This window comes from Polyodon spathula, chromosome 13 (assembly GCF_017654505.1).
Source record: "Polyodon spathula isolate WHYD16114869_AA chromosome 13, ASM1765450v1, whole genome shotgun sequence".
In the NCBI taxonomy this organism is placed as follows: Eukaryota; Metazoa; Chordata; class Actinopteri; order Acipenseriformes; family Polyodontidae; genus Polyodon; species Polyodon spathula.
In genome coordinates, this window is record NC_054546.1 from 3,819,970 (window position 1) to 3,844,824 (window position 24,855).

Sequence of the window (24,855 nt, forward strand, 5' to 3'; positions counted from 1 at the left end):
CAACAAAAAGGATGTCCCAGCAAGTGGAAGAAGCACAAGCTATCTTCGTGTCTGTTTTGGCGGGAGGTTGGGAGTAGTGTCAAATTAATGCAAATAGATTGCTTTTAAATAGTAATGTAATGATACATATTGATGTAAAGAGATTAAACAGACACATCTTACTGGTTGGGATATCCCCATGCTCAGTACTTGTTTTATAAATGTATTTTTTCCATTACAGTTAAAACGCTGCATTTATAGGTTTTAAATAGTATTTAATCATAAATGTTGAGAGATGGGGCGATATTTTAGAGAATTCTGTAAACCTTGAATAAAATTATACAATTCGAAGTTATATTCCTTTATTGTACTGTATGCAGTAGCATTACTTGGTATACACCCAGGATATGTATTCTACAAGTTTCTAATGCAGAGATCTCCTACCCTGGTCCTGGAGAGCTAATGTGCCTGCTGGTTTTGGTTTCAACCAATCTCTCAGTTACTTAATTGAACCAATTACTGGCATAATTAGTCAAGAACAACAGGTGTTCCAGATCTTTAGCCACTGATGATGTAAAGACACCTGTAAAACCTGCTGAATGGGGGCTCTCCGGGACCAGGGTTGGAGACCCCTGTTCTAGAGGATAGACACAACAGTGTTACAATAGATAGGAATGTAACATACCTTAAATTTCTGATGGCAGAAAGATAGATTTGGTTTGGGTAACCGCTTTGTGGTCATGGCATGAAAACAGTGCAATGTAACGCTCTGCTTTCTGCATTACCACTCTGGGTGAATTGTTATTCGAGTTGAGACAAAGAATGCTTAAGTACTTACTGGCAGAAAATTTGGCAATAGCTTTTATTGGCTGCCACTGCGCAATGTAAAGCAAATAAAAAAAAAAAATTAAAAAGTACTTACAGTTTGAACAGATTGCTGAGGTCTCCGAACATTTCAGGAGATAAACAGCCAATCCTGTTATTGGACAGGTCCCTAAAACAACAAATGCCCTGTAATTGTCATAAAAGTTCCCATATCAAAACAATTGGTGCAAAGCTATACTCCCTTATACAACAGAAAGAAAGTGCATCCTTGTACTGTTAAAATAAACGTTTAGTTTCTTGAGTTAAAAAAGTGCACGTTGACTATTTCCTTTTTTTTTTTTTTTAAATCCACAACAATACTTCGCTGAGCAGACTTTAAAAACACATTTTAAATATAAACTAAACTGATTAGCTTGCAATTGTTTGATACTACGTTTGGGCATTGAAGACATAACTTCTTGAGTGCATTTCTACTGTAAATTTGACTTTTAGAAATACAGTAACACTTTTCTTAGGAAAATATAAGCATTCCAATAGGAATAAAATAAGTAATAAACAAATCGAGGGTCTAGACCACTTAAGAGTTATGGAACAGGCACACACAACGCAGTACCAAACCCGGTCCAGTCAACACCACAAGCCCTTAAATAAATAGAACCTGAGAAGAAAGGAAAGCTGATAAACCTCATGCCTCTACAGTCCCGTGGCTTTTAGGGTCCACTGGTGGGTGGTGTATGGAAAAGGATTAAGCAAATTACTGATGACCTGAATAACAGCTTGGATGTCCCCGTGCTCATTTTCCATCAGCATGCTACTTATTTTCTTAATTTACTTTCTTAATTACAGTCAAAGCTCTGCTTCCCTATCCTGCTTTAATTGAAGTGTGTGCCCCAATGCAGCTGTAGAAGAGTAAACTCAAATCTTCCTATAATCACCAGTAAGTGGACCTCTCAAATTACTACAAGCAGCTCCAATTCCCGGATGTGCATTGCAAATCGTAAACTATAGTTATAATAAGGTCAATTCCAGGAGCTTTCTAAAGTGTGAAAAAAAAAAAAACCTTTATGTTATTTTTTTTTTTTTACTACCTTTCGAGCGTTTTTTATGTGTCAGAACAATTTCATTTTTACATTATCTTGGTTTGCTCACTTTAAAGTCACATCTGGCAAAGATGTTTGTAGTCCAACATATTCAATGTTTAAGATACCTATTCCTTAATCCCCTCTATTTAAATTAACAATGGGTAATAGAAATGGAGCACATGTGGTTTGCTGGGGCAAAGATTTAAATTACAATTACAAAAAAACATTTTGAATTTTTTTTTACAGCATATACACTATCTAAACCATACAGTATGACAATATGTACAATCAGTTTAGTTTAGGGCCAAATGTTAAAAACAATAACAGGCTTAAATAAAAACGGTATTAAAAGTTTGGTCACTGTGTCACAAAATTGATTTCAATCAGGATCATTGTATGTATAACAATCCCGGATGTAGTGCTGGGCTGTTCTGTACTGTTACTGTATGTTTGCTCTTATACTTACAGCCTCTTTAGTTCTGAAAGTCCACGAAATGCCCCAGGATCAATGGTACTAATTAAATTATTCTTCAAATCTCTGAAAAAGTGAGAAGGACAGGTTACTTAATGTGTCAGGATTTATTGCATACTGCAATATTAATGCAAGGCAAGTAAGCACCCTCAGAGTCCTGCTAGGGTTTGTATATTTTCCGCTGATGTTGAATTGCACAGACCGTCTAATTATAAAATATTAATATAGTTTCAATAATTTACAGGTGCTAGAACTTTATAAAACTGTTACTCTACAGGTAGGTCAAAATTACAAAACCTGCACACTTTATTAGGATCAGTATTCCTGACTGGATTTGGCATCATTCTATTAGAATTAGATATGGAATCCCTGCAGCACTATCAAGCTGCTATATTTTGCTGAAACATTGTTGTGACTCCACAATGCCTTCTTTCATGACAATAATGCATGCATTCAACATGCCAGAATAGTTTAGGAGCATGACAGAGACTTCAGGCATCTTCCATGGCCACCACTATCCCTGGATCTCAATCAAAATCAAATTGAGCATGTTTGGGATGAACTTGAACGTTGGCCATCATAATTCTTTGCCTAGTTGTCTGCACCAATTTCATGAAATATTAGTGATTGAATAGATTAGCATCCCTTCAGATCCCTTCCAGCACCTTGTGTAGCATGTGCCAGGTCATGTTAAGGCTATGATCAGGGCAAACAATGGGCTCAACCCAATATTACAGTTGGTAGATGTATTAATTATCCAGCTTGAATTCTACCAAAAGGTAATCAAGTCAAAGCTTTGTTATGCTAGAAAAATATATAAAAAAAACAAAAACAAAAACAAAAAAAAACCAAATGACTGAAATAAGCCTTGGTTAATTTATCCAATACAAATAAATGTTTGAAACTATTTCCTCCAACACACTGAAGCCTCACTGTGTCTTTAATATTTAAACTGCAATCAAGACTCATTTATACAATTCATTATTCCTTTTCTCTAAATGCTTTCCCCCTTTACTGGTCCTCCTAGACCTGTCTGGCAGTGCTGCCTTACACAGTGCAAACACTGTTTCTTTAGACTACAATCTGCAGTATGTTGCATTGTGTTTTTGGTATATTGTAGCAGGGATTCTACTTTGGCAAAAGGAAGATTAAATCATGAATATTCAATCCCACTGTTTACAAGTATTACAGGAGTGATAAAGAGTGCCAAAAAGGCTTCCATTAATGCTTCCTTAACATTAACTCTGATACCAGGAGACATTTGCTTTCTTGGGTAAGAGGATAATTGAGTCATTTGGCTTATTCGGTTTAGAGCCTGTTTTGTGCCAATCAAACCAACTGTGCCAGGCATGAGTGACGTGCGGTCCAGCCTCTTTTTAGAGCTATACTCAAATGTTAAGCAGTTAATATATATTTCACTTGTTAAATAAAGAAAGCCACACAGGCCTACACAAGCTGCAATCCTACCCTACCAGGAATGGAAAAAAAAAAAAAAAAAAAAAAACAGCATCTGTAATCGCCATGAAATCAAACCTGACAAAAAGCGCAGGCCCATGTTTTCCTTTCTGTAAGTGTAAACACGGTTTTTATTAAAAACACTTAAACATTTTAGTAAGACACAGGACTGGATTATTCCCTTACTTAAAAAAGGATGAAAATAACTAATTATGTTTTACACACTACAATCCAGAAATGCTGGTGTCTTCAGAGTTGAATGGTCTCATTACAAATTAATAATAATAATAAAAATAATTCTGAGGTTCTCTGAAATTCAAGTGTTTGTTTTCTGTTGTTTTCTGTTGTACAATCAAGGCCTCATGCCACACACACACACTGTGCATATTGTTAGGCACATTAAAAATACTGAATATAACGGCTGTATTTCTGAGGTCACACAAACCATCAGCAAGGCATATCAATCATCTGCTCGGGTTGTATAAAAGAAATTTCATCTCTAAGGGCTTGAACTACAGCTGGATAACTTCAAGCAAATTAATGCTTAAACAAAGAAGCATTTCCCAAGTCCTTGCCTTCCAGTGGAATTCAACCAGAAAGCCTTCACCTTGAGTATTTGAGCTGCCAGTGCTCACAGCATTTCAGAATCATTTAACAGCACAGGTGCTTGGGCATAGATATTGTTGACATATTTACATTTCACATTTATGAACTCATTATTTTGGCATAGATTTATACCTTTTGTTTGTATTAATTTATACTTGCCATAATATTTCACCTAATACTTGAAAAAAAGTTTCTAGTTATATTGGTTTCATGCAGAGCTGGACAGAGGATACTTACTTTACATGAGTTATTTAAAGTTTGTTTTTATCAATAAAATGATGTTTCAAATATTTAAAACTGTTGAAAAACAGAAAAGTGCAGTTTTATGAACAGTAAACTTTATATATTTACTATATTTGATTTACTTTAATATATATATATATATATATATATATATATATATATATATATATATATATGTGTGTGTGTGTGTGTGTGTGTGTGTGTGTGTACTGTACAATAGTCGACTTGTTCTTTCGACTTGGAGGTCTTCTAATTATACATATATTTTACAGAAAAACAACCACTGTAATTAGATTTTCTGGTTCAGCCATTCATTCCATAACCATTAACTGTGCACTAAAAGGATAGGCTCTCTTATCTAATTACATAAAACCTTTCACCTCAAAGTTTATAAGAGACTAATTAAATATGAAATGCAATAGTAGAAGCAGCAGGGGTATTCATATGTTGTCTCTTTTCCAAAACTACAGGTTATACTGTAATTATGGGAGGAAAAGGCATACAGTAATGGGCAAACATCTACCGCTCTGAAGGGCTGGGACGTCTGTGGCAGTTCACTTGTGGGGGACAGCTAAACTATTCACCCATTGAGGAGATGCTGAGTGGGAAAAAGCACAACCCCTATTGTACTCTGAATAAAAAGGAATGAATTCACATTCATGTACCAAGTACATGTAACAGACTAATGAGGGGAAAGGCCATTTTACAACATAAGTGTTCAAGCTGCATTGGGGTTCCTCTATAGAATGCTACCTCTGCGTATTTTATGCAACAACACTTGACAGGGTTTCATTCTACAGTATATGCTCAACGCATTGTGTTTTCAAAGCCTGCACTCTAGAAGATGCATGATAATGAGCAGAATCTGATCCATTAAGATTTTAGTAATTCATTGAGTTACCAATACAATTTTATCTGCCAGGTATTTGCTTTTTTGATCTACATAATATTGTAGGTGTTCTGTTGTTCTGTATGTTTGCGTGTTGTAAATTGCTGTTCAGTGCATCCTGAAAACAAGATGTTAGGTTTCAACAGATTGTTTTTAAATAAATAGGTATTTGTTGATTACATTGATAAAATAATAAATGCATGTCTATTGGTTCCAACAAAGACATATGATTAAGGAAATAAATACACCAGAAAGTGTACAATAAAATGAGTGAAAACAATTCACAAATGAAAATGATTTAGCTTCAGGAATTGTAGGATAAAAAAAATCTATCATGTCTGAGCAACAACGCCTGTGCATGTATCACATCAGTGGGGATTTACTTTGTACTATTGTAGCTATCAAGAAATATCTATAATCTTGGGGAACATAAATTATTCTAACGTAACAATACTGTACGCAAGTCCAAGCCACAACATTCCCTTGCTGACTGAGAGATGAGCAGGGGTCAAGGTCCAACAATGGACTTCCATAGCTACACACAGACTAACTTCATTGCTTGTCCCATAGCTTCTTATTGTTGTATGCAGAGCTATTAAACAGATAGGATATGGTCTTCATGTTTCATAAAACAATCTATTTATATAACTTCTATCATTCAAAAGTTACATTTTCATAGTCATGTATTACACACATCCTGCTATGTAACGGGAGAGTTCAATAGTGCATGGATCATCGGGAGTGGGCCACAGATGACTGGAAAAAACACAGTGGTCAGATGATGCAGCCTTCACTTTGCTTAATACAAATGATAGGGCGAGAGTATAAAAGCCACAATAAGCACAGAGCCAGGATGATGTTATATCAACTGACCAAGGTGCTGATGGTAGTTTGGCTTGGATAGGTTTTTATTACTGGACCACTTATGACACTTTTCCTGCAGGGGATGTCAGTAATATGTTTGTTTGAGTGATGTGTCAGATTCATAGTAGGTCACAATGGAATAGTTTGACTGGACCGGTTCAAGGAGCATGGATGCAGACTTTTCACAAATTTAATGGCCTGACTGAACATCGCTGCAATTAAAAGTACAGTACGTTGTCTTTGTCAGTATCCACATCTGCCAGCCACTCTGGCTGGTACATGCATTGATTGAACAGCGGGCTGTTATTCACAGCAGAACTGAACTTGTGGAATCTGTACCTGGTTGAACTTTGATCCTAACAAGTATTGAGGCAACATTCCTAATAAGTAAAAGCTATGGACTAAACCTCTCCAGTAGATTGATGGTTTTGGAATACATACTGTACTGTACCACAATAATGTAATACATATGATTATACAGCATGTATTCTGCTCTGTGAGCTAGCCTTTGATTTATAACATTGGTGCTTTTTAAAGGTACTCTGCTGCACAGCATTTATGGTCTTAAAGCTAGATTACAAAAACACAATACAGTCAGATTTAATAGTGGCTCATTGGCCTTTACTCCTAGTAGAAAGACCTGGAATCATTTTAACCTATTATTGTCTATCATAACAACTGGTGCGTCAAGATCTGTGCAGAGTTAACCTCGATAGCGCTGACACAGCTGATGCCTGTAGCAGGTGTGCTTTGAATGAAGATCAGAGACTAAAGATGTTGTCCCACCTCAGTGATTTCTCATGGTACAGGGAGGCTTTTCAAAGATGTGCCTTGCCAGACAGCCCACAAGGAACTGAATTTTTCTTCTGGTCTTGTCTTCATATATTGGGTTCCGTGTGCTTCTTTTAAGCTCAATCCTAAGACAACCATTTTCTATATAGCACCTGATGCTTCCACCACCTTTCTCCAATGCATTTCTAAAGACATGTTCAAAAAGCATCACCCTTTCACCTCATAGCTCAACGGTATCAGCATTTAATGAAACACAGATACTGTATTTCAAATGCGAGTAGTGGTTAATAATAATAATACCTTTATCTTTACATAGTGCCTTTCATGGTGCTATCCATCACAAAGCACATTACAGAGGTAGGCTGTGCACTTAATTGTCACTTACAATAAGACATTGATTTAACATCTCATCTGCAGGATGGAGCACAAGGAGGTTAAGTGACTTGCTCAGGGTCACACAATGAGTCAGTGGCAGAGGTGGGATTTGAACAGGGGGCCTTCTGGTTACAAGCCCTGGACTTTAATCCTCTTGTCGTTGTGGAATTCAGTCAGACCATTCAGCTGAATCCATTCTTGTTCATGTTACAGAAGAAATCAAACTGGCATTTGGAAAGCTTTCCTCACCATACTGCTAAACCAACACATGTTCTGTCATGAAGCGTCATCATGCCATTCCACATCCAATCATGAAGTGTCATCATCCCATTCCACATCCAATCATGAAGTGTCATCATGCCATTCCACATCCAATCATGAAGTGTCTTCATGCCATTCCACATCCAATCATGAAGTGTCTTCATGCCATTCCACATCCAATCATGAAGTGTCTTCATGCCATTCCACATCCAATCATGAAGTGTCTTCATGCCATTCCACATCCAATCATGAAGTGTCTTCATGCCATTCCACATCCAATCATGAAGTGCCATCATGCCATTCCACATCCAATCATGAAGTGTCATCATGCCATTCCACATCCAATCATGAAGTGCCATCATGCCATTCCACATCCAATCATGAAGTGTCATCATGCCATTCCACATCCAATCATGAAGTGTCTTCATTCCATTCCACATCCAATCATGAAGTGTCTTCATGCCATTCCACATCCAATCATGAAGTGCCATCATGCCATTCCACATCCAATCATGAAGTGCCATCATGCCATTCCACATCCAATCATGAAGTGTCTTCATTCCATTCCACATCCAATCATGAAGTGTCTTCATTCCATTCCACATCCAATCATGAAGTGTCAATATGCCATTCCACATCCAATCACGAAGTGCCATCATGCCATTCCACATCCAATCATGAAGTGTCTTCATTCCATTCCACATCCAATCATGAAGTGTCATCATGCCATTCCACATCCAATCATGAAGTGTCTTCATTCCATTCCACATCCAATCATGTGGAATTCAGTCAGACCATTTAGCTGAATCCATTCTTGTTCATGTTACAGAAGAAATCAAACTGGCATTTGGAAAGCTTTCCTCACCATACTGCTAAACCAACACATGTTCTGTCATGAAGCGTCATCATTCCATTCCACATCCAATCATGAAGTGTCTTCATTCCATTCCACATCCAATCAGGAAGTGTCTTCATTCCATTCCACATCCTATTTGACTGCGGTTTCAATCTTATCGACTGCACCCTAAACAACTGCCAAGAATGTATAAATCTATATTATTTCTTTAAATACTGTTATTCCAGCCCCAAGCTGTACATTTGGCTCACTGCTCTTCCTGCTTTATATAAATTGTCAAACCACAGTAAGTGGTCAGATTAGTGAAACAGTTCTATCTGTATCTCTAAAAGGATGTGTGTGTGCATAACAATTTTGAAGAATACCAATACATGGTTTCCATGAGGCAAAGCCAAGGACAATTTATGATAACACTCCAGTACATATCTTTTTATTTATTTATTACTTTTGAATCCACCATCCAGGGATTATAAATCAGATAATTGATTTTTAAAATATGTCTGGAAAAGTTATTAAAAAGGAAGTCTGCAAAACAGTTTGAAAAATGATTGTATACTTGGCTATTGATTTGCCAAACATTTATAACCCGCATGGTCTTCTTGACAGTTAAAACATGCAGTAACTGAAGTCTGTCTTTTATCACCCTTTTAACTTGATCCAGAAATACTCCATTGGATTCAAAACTCTGGGCTCTGGACCAAGAGCTTTGATATTGCACCGAAACATTTAAACAAAATCAGTGTTTATTATTAAATGCCACTCAGAAGAAAAAAAACTATATATATTATATATATATATATATATATATATATATATATATATATATATATATATATATATATATATATATATATATAAACTATTGTGATTTATAAACCCTCGCTTTCAAGACCTCAATAGTCGTCTTTGAAGAAACTGTGTTATTTCTACTTAGACCAGAAGAGGTCTTGAAAGCTAGTGTTCGTCAGATCACTGTAAATCTGACAAACAGTACGAAATTATCTTCATTAACACATGAAAAACATTTTTTTAAGGAAAAATACTGAAATTAAAAAGTGTGTGTCAGTATATATGGGTACTGCTGTAATGCATATCAATAATTCATTCTGACTGAATACTTTCTATTTTGCTCTAGTACAAATATAATAAAATAGGTATAAGTAAGTGGGAATAAGTGACACATTACCTTGAAAAGTATAAACTCCCTATTTGAAAAACTGCTTGAGAGTTGAAAGGTGAGCTTTATAACAAAGAATACATACCCTAAGCCAGAAAAAATTTCAAAAGTATACACGACCTCTGCCAGTGTTCAGTACTACTTTTCATTTGTCCTGTCAGACAGTACCAGAAGGAAGCTATTGATAACGTGTAACTAATTTTCATTCTTTCATTTTGTCTGGCTAGCTTTCAAAAGCTGATAATGATATGGTTTTAATTGGTTCCCACTGTAGCTGTCTGCAACATCTTAACCTCCCAGGCCTATCCTGAGCTACATTCATTAAGGTTTTTACCTCAAGATCACTCACGGTTTTGACAAATATCCTAATATACTGTAAGTGGACACACCAGGCACACAGGTATTTAAAATTGTTTAAGAGACAACCTACAGACATCGATATGCCAGGTTTCCTGGGACAGAGGCAGCTGCTTGACACAGGCTTGTTGCTGCTCTTAACCTCAATACAGTTTGTTAGCTGGATTAAGATGTCTGCCAACAGTTTCAGCTGGCATAATACATGACATTGTGGTCTTGTGCTGATTTGTCATGGTCAATGGTGCTAACACGGTCAGTGTACTTCATTTATCCAGATTTAGACAGAAAACGCATACCAAACAATATTTAAGTTGGTATATTATACAGTCTAACTTCACTATAATGAACCCTTCTATAACAAAGCCCCTTTTAACAGTCCAAGCAAATTAGCCTTATTAGAATGATCAATTTTTCAAAGTCTACTTGGATAAAACAATCTTGGTAGTGAACTTTCTCCAGTGTGAATGTGTTATTCTCTCAGTGAAAAACAAAGCCCTTGTGTGGAAAAGTGGGTTGCAGTGTGCAGGTGTAGTGGTGATTATGAAGACAGATAACAAAGTTCACGGTCCAAAAAATACGTTTCATTTGTAATCCTTGTCTGGCGACCGCAAAGAATAGTCCCAGGCAATACACAGCAATGTGTACTGCACTGTTCCAAATGATGGGTTTACAGTCCCAAATAATAAAAACAGTTTGAAAGAATATACACAGAAACACACACGCATGATCACGTCCAGAGTGAATGCTAGAGTGCTTGTGGTGAAATACAATTTATTTGTGCAGTTGTGAGTGTTGTCCGGGTTTAGCACTGGCCTGTAGCAACGGCTATGGATCATTTTCGCCGTCTAATAATAACAAACAGTGTAATTAGACACGACAAACAAACAAAACATTCCTGGTTATTTTACAGTTCTTCTTTCTCGGTTCACTCTTAGCCATAACAAAAGGAACAGATCACCTAGCCATGTTCTCTTTTGTACCGTCAGAACCCTCCCCCACCCCCCCCTTGGTTAGTGAGCGCAACCGTTTCTCCTCCAATCCATGGTTGCCACATAGCTTTCCCTCTGGAGCAATGACTTGGTGTACCATAGCTCCACCCCCTTTCTAGATGGCCCACTTTCATCTGACCCTTGGAATGCATTGTCTGACCATCTAGATCGGAGCACTCTGTTCCCTTTAAGAAGCAACCTCACAGGTCGGGAGGGAGATTTATAACCAAGATTCATTCTTTGTCACACCTTGGTAGGCTAATTCGAAGATAAGGATGATTCATAGATAACCTATTGTAGAGCGGATCATGTGTGACATATGCAACCATTGCCATCTTCACACAAACTGCAACTATGGCAACAGAAGTGAGGCGATAACAAGACTGAAACAGCGTGCATTGAGAAAAGCAAAATATGAAACAAATCGACGCTGGATATGCTTATCAAGAGAAACGGCACGTAATTACTATATTCAGAATGTAAATGTACTTTTTAATTTCTTACCTGTTTTCTTTTAAAAAACAGAGTTTAAATGTTGATCAACGTGAAGACGTCTTGAAAGAACTACTGTATAAAAGATGTTCAATTCAGTTTAGGTGTTTCTTCATTATTCTGATACAGCAAATTGCCAAACCCAACTGTACTGAACACCCTGATATAACAAACATTTCTCCAGGTCTCAGTATACAATATAACCTACATCCTACATTTTTCAGTCCAATGTTTTTGTATTGCCAAATCCTGCATTTATATGTACAGAATTCTGTATCCCAGTCCCTTACATTTCCTTAGCTTTTTATGCTAAAATATGCCATTAATGTGATGCCATTTCTTTAAATGTGGTCAAAAAGTCTCAGACTGCAGACAAAACAAATTTAAAGTCAGACATAATTAAAGTCAACTAAGTCTGAATCAGCTATTATGTGTTGAAATTCACTTTGCAGAACTGACTCCTGGGAAAAACTGGCTTCAAACCATTTCTCCCACTGGCCCCATGTCTTATGTACTTTCTGTTCCCACCAAAGGTTAAGAACAATTAAACGCAAACTGTTAGTCTGATTAACGTGCAGCAATCTCAGGTTTTTAACAGGCAAAACCACTAATGAGAGGGTTGCACTTGTCACAAAATCAGAAAGCACAATGCTGCACAACTCCAGTAACAAAAGCAGGATTTTGCTTTTTCTTCTGAAGAGGAAAGCCCAGTTTTACAGTTTGGCAAATATAGCATTTTAAGGTTTAATGACCTAAGCAACTCAGTTGCCCCTGTCGAAAGTCCACTTTAAGCTGTCAATGACATATAAAGGTGGTGATTCACTTTGAGGTTTTGCAAATGAAGCCATTTTAAATGAACATACTGAGGACCATGCTTCTTTCCCATTTTAAACTAGCTATCATATAAAATAAAACAAACAAAAAAAACCCACATACATATCACATCTTCCACGGATAAAATTAGTCTAAAAGCCTCATTTACAAAGCCCTTCAGATTCAATTGTACTGTATATGAAACATACAAAGTGCTATTTATTGTATAGAGTACAGGAAGCCTCTCTCTATACAGAATTGATTGCTCTCCATTACTGCCCAGATGATGTAGAGTGCATCTGCTATTTTAGCAGCACTGATGAAGCAGACTGCATCTTGCATTTCAGCAGCACCTATTATTTGAAATATTTGACTGAGATGTGCTTTGAGGTTAAACAATGACCCCCACCCCCCCAACACACACACACACACACACACACACACACACACACACACGCACACACAGACACACACACAGACACACACACACACACTACCTTTCCTTTTCATTTACAGAGAAACCGCCAAGTAACTTCGATCTAGAACTAATCACTATCTTTACCTGTATAGGTCCTATATTATTTATTATTATTATTATTATTATTATTATTTATTATTATTATTATTATTATTATTAATACCCGTCTGTCTTTGTGCACACTAAAGAAATCACAAGCTACAATGAAACAGAACTGGGTCAGTTACTCACAGTCTCTCCAGGGAACGCAGACCAAAGAATGAGCCATTCTTCAGCAGTGAGATTTTGTTATTACTGAGAATTCTGCAAGAAGCGAGAAAGGAATTTGGTTAGAAGAACAACAAAAGAGATGAACTGTCAAATTAAAGAAAGGTTGAGATCAGTAAAAAAAAAAAAAAAAGGTTAACACAGTCTAAAAGCAATACAACATAAACTGCTATCATGAAGTGCGTTTAGGGGCATTTGTCATTTAAAATTAATTAAACAAAATAATTTACTAAGTCAAAACTAAAGATGTGAAATACATTTGCATAAATAAAAAAAAAAACATGTACATTACTGTGTTATATGTCAAGTTTTTGGTAAGATTTGTGACAGAAAATAATAAACCTTTGTGTGAATGTGCACTTTATTGGTGCGTGACAGTATATACAATGGTCCTACTTTATGTATCGCATACTTCAAATATAAATGAATAGGTTCTAATTCAGTCTGTTAAGACAATTAACATCATGAAAATAGATTTTCTATATGTATCTTTAAATAAATCAATGTTAAGTCCAACACACTGATAGTCTTGCAGTGCAGAGCAAAGAAACTATTGTACATGCAGTAGGTTATACAAGCAGCAAGGCCTTGCTCTGCTGCAGACTCCTAGACCAATCAAGGTCACTGCTCTTGAGGCTCAGCTACACAGACAACAAGCCTAAAACTGTACATTATATGTAACAGAGACAGTACCATGGGGTTTGCTTCCCCAACATGGGTCAAATGGTTTATTCAGCTGAATAGAGCACTTTGTTCATATAAGGGCTAACTCTAATTAGTATGCAAATAACAAACAAAAAAACACTGATTTATATATGCAGCAAACAAACTGAACAATGCATTGCTATTGAAGCAAGTGTTATGGTTCAGTTTAAAGGATTCCTTTACAGTTTTGTTCTTAGTATTTTTTATTTTTTTTGCCAAGACTAAATGCCTCAACAACTTACTTCATACCCCCCCCCCCACCCCACCCCCACCCCACCCCACCGGTGATGTATTCACAAGTCACCTTATTCTATTTAAATGTGACGGAAATGACATCTTTCACACATTAATAACTGATACCCTACATAGAGCATATATATGTACGACACAACAAAGGTGGGTGATTGTAAGGAGAAGATGATATTACACTTGTGTGAATTCATTGAGTGGGGTCCTCTGTCAAGATGCATTGTGTCATGGGCTCCTTGATCCAAGTTGCTGTTATCAGGGACCTGTGGCTTAACACAAAATGCCAGGGCCACCCCACCAAATATGGTGGGGGGGTCCCTCAGCGCATCAGCATAGCTGAGAAGCCTCCTCTCATGCAGCAGTCACACACATGTATAAACCAACACGAACAACTGTTACTTAAACAAAATCACTTATTTCCTATAAATCTTAATTCCTTTAAAACTTCCCTTCACTATGAAACCAAAAGCTTTCCCCTCAAAATATATAAAACCATTGTCTGACCTTTTGCTTGGGAGTGTTCTCAGTGAAGTAGGCTTGTCCTGTCTAACCCGTGAAGAGCTGGACAATCAGTGCCTGCTTGCTGCTGTAAGACTGGGGAACGGTGCTTCTTTTTCTTTTTAAAACGGGCATCATCACTTATTTTACTAAAAGTGAGATTGCTGTCTTGCATTTTTTTGTGCAAACTCCTTTATTAAGGCTTTCACATCTCATCGCCTTGCTTGTTCACTCTCTATGCTCAAGGTTGACAGTCCTGACAGCCTCTTCTGGGTCATTGAACTTCTAAGGTAGTTTTTGATCAATTTCAGTTTTGAAAAGGACCTTTCTGCACTCGCCACAGTAAGTGGTATAGTCAAAAAGAGTTTCAGTGCACCTTGCAACATTCAAAACACTCAGCACTATAGCGTTATGTTTCAGAAATAAAAGCTCAGTTAGATCTTTAATGGTACCACCAGCAATCTGTTGTATTTCGTCTTTCAATGCGGTTCTGAATGACAGTAGCTGTGTAGGAAAGTCTGGAGATAAATCCCCTTCGTACTGAGCTGCCAGGGACTTGGCTGATTTAAATAATGCATCGTCATTAGCACTAAGAAGTTCAAAAGGACTACAGTGTTCATTCCACAGAAACATGTTTTAAACTGAGCAACAATAATGTCAATGCTGGCTTAGAACACAGCTACCTTAACATTTTCCTCAGGGTTAGATGATCTTTGGTCTTCACAGAGTTCATCAAAATGTTGTTGTACACGTCGTAATCATTTTTCGGTAAAAACTTTTGTTCAATTCCCCAACTACTTGTAAGTGAAGATGCAATAGCTTTACTCCAAACTGCTTTCTAAAGCTTGCAAAGGTCTCTGTTGCACTATTTGACATTTTTAGCTACTAGAAAAAGGTCCATGTCCTTAGAATGAAGCAGTTTCCATACGTTGTTTACAGTCTCTAGTACTTTGGACTGGATCACAACCATGAGCACAAACTCGAAGGTCTCCATGCTCATCTGTCTTTTTACACTATAGAATGATTGTACTTAGTGCTTTCATAATATCAACAAAGTGGAAGCATTGAGCAAGGTGAGCATTGTGCCTGGATGCCCAGCGTCTGGGGGACAGTTTTTTCAGCATCAGGTTTGCAGAAGACGTTACTTTAGTAAGGAGTTCCCACCATTTGATGCTTTGACTAAAAAATGAGTATAGTCACTGCACGAAATGTTCATGCAAGCATCATTCAGTACTAAATTAAAATTACGAGCAGCACGGTGCACATGACAAATATATGAATTATTTTTCACTTATTCATTTCTGGACACCAGAGTAAATTCCATTCATTGTGCTTGCTCAATCCTACCCGTCCTCAACATTTTTTAACTGACAGGCCTTTGTCTTCGATCATTTTCACTATTTCGGTCTCTAGCCCCTGAGCACTTTGATCTGTAATGTTATGGAAACCCAAAAAGCTCTCATTGATTTTTACTTTGATTATAATTTCATTAACATCATGGGATAACGTCACATATCGAAATACTTGTCGAAGTTGGTCTTCCTTTTTTATATCTTGTGTTGTGTCCATAATATCATAATAAAACTGAGCCTCTTTTATCTCAGTAACTATTTCATTCTGTAGTTTTTTTTAACAGTAAATTAATCAGCTGGTTTTGTATCTGTGGCCTAAGACATTTTACTTTGGTGTCTTTTTTAATTAACTGTTTTAAAACTGGGTCATACTTGGTCATATTTACTTAAGAGTTCTCTGACTGACAAAAAGTTTCCACTGTTTTTCTCTCCTAACTTTCCTCTGTGTCCTCTGAAAGCTAGAATGCAAGTAATGTCAATGACTCTCTATAAAACTCGTGTCCAACAGCTCGCCTGGGGCTATATTTATCAATTGTGTGTAAAAACATTACTTAAGTTGTTTGTACGCACAGAGTTTAGAATGTTCACATGCACAATTAAATTCTGATTTATCAGTCTTGCGTAAGGAACTCATACGCACATTTCTAAGTAAAAAATGTTAGTAAATCTCAATGTCACTAAAATTGTTAGCACATGGAGATTTTCATTTAAAACGCACCTGTACAGCCTTACATGGTAAACGTAGCCCTCTCATGGCTCCTTTGTCTCGAGTGCCCACACTGCAATTCTAAAGAATATATGAATAGTGGGTTCTGCCTGGTCACTTAGCCACAGCATTTAGTAGATGGAGTTGGGCATCACATATGCCCCGCCCATGTGGTACTGTGTCATGGTCACGCCATGAAATGCATTCAATGTGGGTGCTTGAATTGCTCTTTGGGTGCAGTCTACAGCACCAAGGGTATTGGGGAGCCCAGCAATTAATGAAAATCCCTTTTTATTTCAATCTGCTGTCCATCAGTATAAGGAAACTGAATGTACTGAGGACAAAGGGCAACGATGGAGTCCAAAACCACCGGCATCAGTGCACTAAGAGGCTTGTGAAATGCCACTTATGTCTCCGATCTGTCTTTGAAAGGTACCAGTCGCCAAAAAGCCAAGAACTTGTGCAGGAATCGGATGGTCTGTATAGCTTAGGTCCCAAAATATCAGAAAATTCCAATAGGACTTCATTGGGAAAGCGATATCTTACAAGAAGTGTTTGCTTTGTGCAAATAAGTCATAACGACCCCCTAAACACTATCTCAATGAAAAGCGGCATTAGCAAGGTCTTCCAAAAGGACGAGATCAGCCATTTTCAAGTGGTTTACAATTACTCTGTTAACTTATAGTGAAAATATTTACATGTTAATAGGCTGCACGTCTCTTTCTACGTTTTATAGTATTTTGCAATTCACAATGCACGACAGAAAGGACTAGCAACAACATTCTTTTCTATTTAGTTTGTAATACTCATGGTGGTGATAATCAATATTGATACTACTGCATGGATAATAATGATAATATAAAGCTAATTATATAGACCCGTCAGATTTTCATGTTCTTCAATTTTTCGTGAAATGCCCTGCCAATCTTTTACTCCAACTGCCCATGCTTGTTGGTGAGAAGCATGTCTGCGATCTTAAAAACAGCCAACACGGTCCACAGTATGCACTATCTAGTTTTAAAGAATAACACAGCCACTTCCTGGAAACCTCATCTCCAGTCTTAGTCACTTTGTAATAATACTCACTTGAAAAACATCTGTTTTTGTTATCTCAAGGGAATGGTTCTTTGCGCTTGCAAGACGCATTTTTAATAATTAACTTTTTTACATTTGCAGCATCGATATTTACTGGATAATTTGCTCTATCAGTTGGGAACCGGTCATCTGGACAACAATCACTAGTTTCAGCTTCTTGTTTGTCTTGTTTGTTTTCAATCAAAGTTTCATTATTTGCAGTACTTGCCTCATCATTAGTCGCTAGTGCCATATCATCAGGGTTGTCTGTGTTTTGACTGGAGCACAACGGGTGGTCGAGGTGTAACTCTGGCTGTGATGATGACGATGCTGATTCTGAATCATGGGTAGCAGGCCTAAATAGCAACTTGCTTTTAAGTATTTGCTCTCTCTCTCTCTTTATTTTGGCAATTTTGAACAGCACTCAAATACTTTCTTCCAACACTAGAACACCTCATAATTAAGTCACTCACAACGACCCCCCCCCTGGGGCGTGTGGAGTCCCTCAGGTGTCCCCGAATACAATGCAGTGACAGCCCCTGACTATATCCTGTCAAAAAAGCCGAATTTTTTCGGCTTAGTTACGGAAACGGTTAGAGGAGTCCCGACAGGGCTGAGTCTGATCATCCCAAACTGACAGTCTTCCTAGCACAACTGACTAGTAATATACATGTAGGTTAATGCACTTCAATAAGAACAGATCAAGGGTCAAACCTGACCCCACATGTTCCTGGAAAAACAAATAAGAACAAATCCCAGAATCTCCTTTAATTTTAAAGGGAACTATTTCATTAACCCTCATCCAAGCACGTACTGTACTGCATGTGTCTCCTGAACAACTGGAAAGAAAAACAAACACCACCAAATATTCAGTAACATTGCATTGTTCCTCACCACACACATCTTGAGCATAATTCCTGAGGCAATGGTCATACATATGATGGTTTAAATAGTAAAGGACTACAGTTCACTGTGATACCGGGTGTGTTAAGTAAGTGAGGCGCTCAGAGCAGCTCAGTGAACAAACCCCCTTAACCCCAGGGTAAACAATGGTGAATGCATAACAGAACCACAGGGAAAGCTTGGTAAAATTGCAATAATACCATGCAAAAATACAGTGGTTCATTTTTACATTATAAGGATGTAGCCAACAATAGAAAAAAAATCTTGATGCTGACAAGTGACTGCACCCCAGGTATCTTGTGTATGTTTTCTTTGTTGCACTGAATTGCAAAGATCTCCCCATTTCATCTGTACTGGTAATTTAGTTACAGAAGTACACATAGCATTTCCAGGTGTACATACATTTTACAGCAGGAGTACAAGCACTCCCAACAGCATATATTTCTATCACTCATTTTTCATTCACTTTACAGTTTCAGCACAAATAAAATGCTAGCAGCTTTGGGCAATACAATGATATGATTTAATTATTAGTAGAATATAATCAAACTCTGTTATTTCAAAATAAATATTGTGTATCGTGTCCACTCCAGCAAGTCTACTACATTCATCTCAGTTTTTTTTTTTTTCTGGGAATTGGGGAATTTAAGATGTTCATCATCATTGTAAAATCTGAACACATTAACTGGCAATTATACCTGACTGTTACAGCATAAATGTCATAACAAGGTGGATCACCATGACCTGCATTTAAATTGACACCTCCTTGCACCCCCAAAGTCTGATACACTCAGATAAGCAATGACCTTTCACAAAAGCACGGACAAATAGCAATGACACAAACTGAATGAAATACTTCAAGAAAGATTAAAAAAAAAATTGTTTCTAAAACAAAACTGCAAAGTCATGAGTTTTTAAATCAATTCAGTCTACATGCACTACACTTAAATAATAATTAAGAGTAAATCTGAAGCATGCACAGTGTAATCAATGTCTATTTCACATTTATCCATATCACTATTTTTGAAAGAAAAGTCTTAATAAACATAACTTAATGCTTTCACTAAAATGACTTGAACATTGAATAAAATGTCAGAGAATGATAATTGATAACTGCTGTCTAAGGAGGAAAGTTCTCTTACATTTGGGTTAAGCCACAAGGAGAATGATTCATATTAAAATTATAGTTACCATTTTATAAGATAAAAAAATACAGCTAAAAAGTAGCATGGCTACCTTCTGAGTGAATAACACATCACTGTCCTTTTATACTAGTATATGTGATTTAAACATTCTGGGTATGATGTGTGAAGTAAAAAATAAATAAATATGCAACACAATACTGCAGAAAAACGAAATAACTTAAATATTTTGATTTCATTGAAACCAATCACAGTAACCAAATAGGGTAAAGATCATGACATGAAGTATTACAAACAACTTGCACTGCCAACTCAATGGGTTCTGGCCACTTTGCTTCAAACATTGAACCTCTGTTATTCTATAATATCGGGTTGCTATGCTCAGCAAACCAAAATAACATATTTCATATCAACAAACATTGACCTTGGACATGAAACACAGACTGTTTTAGAGCTTGACATGGTATTAGGAGTGCTTTACGCTACAGTTAAAGATTTGTGGCTGTATGCACTGGCCAAATAAGTTAACTGGGCTGGATTTGGTTTTGGACAGTTTCCTTTCCTAGCACTAAAACTATTTTGAGTTGTATTTTTTAAAGTTATTTCACGGGGCGTGAGCTGGAGGTGTAAGGATAGGGCAGAAGAAGCAGAAAGGAGCAGTTAATAGGGCAGAGTGCCGGCCAGAAAGGACCAGACTTATGTTAGAGGAGAGGACGAGGCCCTGACTCTACTAGACCAGCGGAAGCGGGCATGGAAACTAGGATAGAAAGTGGTCACTGACTGAGGGCGATGATGCCGACACAACCCAGGGGCAAAGGACCCAGCAAATGAAAACACATATGAGGGTTATGACTTGGGGAGCCGCCCCTCGGGAGGAAGTCGGTCCTGGTAGACTGGGACACAAAAGGAGATAGAGAGAGAGAGAGGTACCCAGCATCTGAGACTTAAAAAAGGGGAGCTCGTTACACCCCCAATTGGCCGAGACTTCACGCTGCCTGGGACCTGAAATAAGGACAAGGCACAGAGGTTGATATGGGACTCGAGCACGGAGTAGCCACGACCCGAAAGTAAGGCAGAGTATAGAACAGAGCCTTGAGTGAGGTAAGATAAGCGCAGGAGCTGTGAAAGGACAGAGTGTGGCCGGAGGGCCGCTCTGACTCATATGGTGAGAATCCCCGAGGATAAGGGAGGCGGATGCCTAGCCCTGAGGTTGGACTCACTTGCCTCCCAGAGACGACCGATGCAAAGGCATGTATGAAAGGTGGAGGAGGAGGAAAACAAAACACTAGACAGCAAAGGTGCAAGTGATCAGGGCTTAAACAGAAAATAGGTACTAACTGACAGGAAATTAGAAGCTCCCAGCTCCATGCCCCCGAACTACACTAGCTAACATTTCATGTTGAAAGAGTGAAAGATCACACGTATGCCAAATTGGTACAGCCACTAATTAGTCAGGATAAATAAAATATTGGTTCTATAAAACGGCAGTGGAATAAATATAGACTTTAATGATATTTGTTAATTTGCCCCATAGTGATAATAAAGTATCCCTTATGATTCCCTCATAGCTATAACGTATTTATTAATGTGGAGCTAAAGTGTCAGTACTAGTAATTACATTAGAGAAACGTTAACTACATATGTGTTTTGTTACATGAAGTTTGAGCCACCCTTCATCTCTCAGCGATTTGCAACCACTACAGGCTGGTTATACTTCAGTCTTGTGGTCACAATACCAGGAGACAGTGGTGCAAAGGGTATGCAACACAACCAGCTTGAGCTGAGAACAATGAAACCCTGGTGGCGTCCAGTCTCCCTTTGACAGCGAGACAGCCACAAGACTGGAGACTGGCAATCTCTCCCAGCGATGGTCTAATTGAAGTATGAACCCACCTAAGCAGCGTCAATGCCACTCTGCCACTGAGGAAATGCAGACTTCAAATCCAGTTCACCAATCTCTGAAGATCTATCTTAGTTATTTTCTCTGTATGGTGCAATTCCCTCTGAGAGCTGTGAATGGCACGGCTGCCAATAACTGACTCAGTCACTTCTGTTCACCGAGGGTCTGGAAGGCACAGTAATATATAAACCACAGCAGATGAATTCACTTCACAAATGGTTAATATAAAAGGCCATTCCTGTATGTTTTCAGACAGCTTTCACCAGCTTCTCATAAAAGTAGCAGGAAAATCACCTGGCACTAATGAAACTACAGCAATCAAATGTAATATCCTGACTTGACTGGTAATGTGAGGTGATGAATTCAGCTGGAATTCATGTGAGCTGGAAGCATGGCAACTACTGTATTGAACAAGTGTGTCTTCCAGCACACCCAGACATACTCTATTAGCACAGTCTACAGCCAAGTCAATTGAATCACATTCAATCTCAGGTGACGGCAATACGTCACTGTACAGTCTGTCTCACGGTGTCTATCAAAGGATATATCTGACGGGTGGGTACACGTGCCAAATGCTGCTTACAATGTATGCACCTGGAAGCTTCTTCTGTTGTGACTGAGTGAAACTTACGAGTCTGAACAGAACAGGCTTAATTGAATCTTGGATTCTAGAGAGTACTGATATGAATGGCTTGAGATGTCTATGGATCAAAACTCATAAACCAACTGTTAAGGCGATTATGAATCTAAAAATGAAGACTAATTTCGTTTTTATTCATGGAATCCACACATACCACAAGCATTGCCTTAACAAATCACAACATTAAATGTAATTCTCTCAGTTTTGTTTTCTTCCCAGATACTGGTCCCTCAAGAGTCAATGCACTGCATGCCAGATTACAAGTACACAAACTGCTCCAATTTACATGACAAAACAGCAATAAACCACAAAACTGTACTCAAGTTCATTTAATGCTTATATATTATGCCACTGTTGATATGAAACCCATGTGGATAGTTTAATGACCCAGTTTCCATGGAGAATGTTTAAAAACACGTTGCAGGAAGTTATGGTTCCTGACTCGGGAAGCAGACTGAAGCAAAAAAAGAGAACAAATAATACAAATTTGCATCAGACCTGAAAAACTCTCTGGTTATATCTGCACCACTAAACTGTATACTTTTTTTTATAACAACAAAACAGCACTGGTTATTTCAAACACTGAAGGCTTGTCCAGGACTTTGTCCTAAATGTCTGCTATTTGTACATTCTCATTGCAAATGTTTCTGTAGATCTGCAGTGCACAAACTGCTGTGAAAGTTCTAATCCCCAGTAGGTTGATTTATGTTTTCAATTGAAAAACATTATAAACGGGCTTTGCAGGAATGTGTGTTATTATAATAATAAAACAATGCATCTTATTTTGATTAAAACACTGATCTGTGGTCCAGGCACCACAATGCACAACAGCTGTATTCAGCAAGAAATTCCAGAATCTAGTAAAGTGTGTTGACTAGATTAACAGTAAATCAGATTGATTAATTATGACCTCTCTGTAGACCGTACAATGACTTTGACTGACTTCCATGTATAATGATCTCTTAAGCCATTGTTACAATCTTTTGAACCAGCATGGCTGATCAGCAGCTAACCCACACTACCAGTGCCAACAGCTTAACACCAGTGCTGGAATTTCCAATCGGGTAAGCTTTCCAGGCATTTGTTACTAGAGAAATTGCTGCCAACTTGCTATAGCCTTTTGACAAAGTCTCGTTATGGGAATTCTTTCACTACTCCTGATTTTGTTTTACTGTAGATTTCAATGTTGAAAAAACTAAGGGTCTCAATGAAATGTGGACACAAACAACTGGCATTTATGTTTGTTTGGGATTTTTTTTTTTTTTTTTTTTTTTTTTTATGAAACTACTATATGGAGCCGTATAAGTAAGTGTTTGGTTAATATGTGCGTACCAGTGGAGTAATTTTACTATAAGTAGTGCAAAAACTGAAAATGACAGTAAATTATAAAGCCCCCTATTTGTTTCAGCCTGATCATTTTGTATCAAGTTTCCAGACAGTGTTCCTCTCTTTTTCCACTGATCTTGTTATACAGTACAATTGGGGAACACAAATCTTGTCATATGTAATGTCTAGGTTAAGAAAGCACATGAGTTTTGAAGTGCAACACTGACTACAGCTTCCTTTCACAGCTGAGCTGCCTCAGGTTAATCTGCTTTCCTTTGAGCTCACTCTTTGCTCAGAGTACGTTTGAGAGATACTGGGTGACGGTAACAGGTGTCGAGACCTTTTCAGGTGGTTGGTAATCCTCAGCAGTCAGCTTTCCATTCCAAGCATCACTGGTGATGAATACAAAACAGCACCCAGACAGTACAGACTTGAACATGCACATGTAATTTAGTTTCCTAAAGTTAATAATTATAAAGCAATTCATTAAATAACTATTTACTGCATGCATATTATTCTAAGGGAATGTTATTGGGGTTTTTGTTTGGGGGGGGGGGTTAAGTTTTAACTTAAACACTTTAACAATATCATTCTGAAAATGCACATAACTTTAAATTGAAATATTTATTCTAAAGATTTGTCATTAGAGACACTTGACATCATTGAAAAGCAAAGTACAAAGCTGATATTGCTGTACCTTCAACTGCCGGTAAATGTTTAAAAAAAAATCTGCTTGTAATTGAGTTATTATTAACGTACTTCTTTCAAACCATTATTGTTGATTTTCATTACATAACACAACAGAATTGAGTGGAGGGAAACCACTTGAAGTAGCTAAAGGTCACGTTTCCTAATGCAGGAAAAGCACTTTGCCAAATCGGAGCTGTTACTAACAAGCTAAGTTCATAACATTTCAATTGCAGGGAAGTAGGTGGGTGTGGAGTCATTTCTGTACAGGTTTTAAGTGGACAGCTACCAAGGAGAGCAGAACTGTACAATTACTGCAGGCTTGTGTCCAGCTTGGAGTGCTTCACTTTATAAAGGCATTGTTACACAAATGTAAAAAGAGACTCGCAGAATGCATGTGA

The 24,855-nt window shown here is 37.6% G+C and overlaps 1 protein-coding gene across 1 annotated transcript in view; it reads right to left on the minus strand.

The window, feature by feature from the left end:
* LOC121326021 (adhesion G protein-coupled receptor A3-like) overlaps window positions 1–24,855 on the minus strand; it is a 97,073-nt gene that overhangs the window by 70,610 nt on the left and 1,608 nt on the right. Inside the window, exons 2-4 of the mRNA XM_041269160.1 lie at window positions 13,237–13,308; window positions 2,353–2,424; window positions 902–973 (exon numbers count right to left, since the gene is read on the minus strand). Of these exons, the coding sequence (XP_041125094.1) occupies window positions 902–973; window positions 2,353–2,424; window positions 13,237–13,308 (216 nt within the window). The remainder of the gene's footprint in view (window positions 1–901; window positions 974–2,352; window positions 2,425–13,236; window positions 13,309–24,855) is intronic.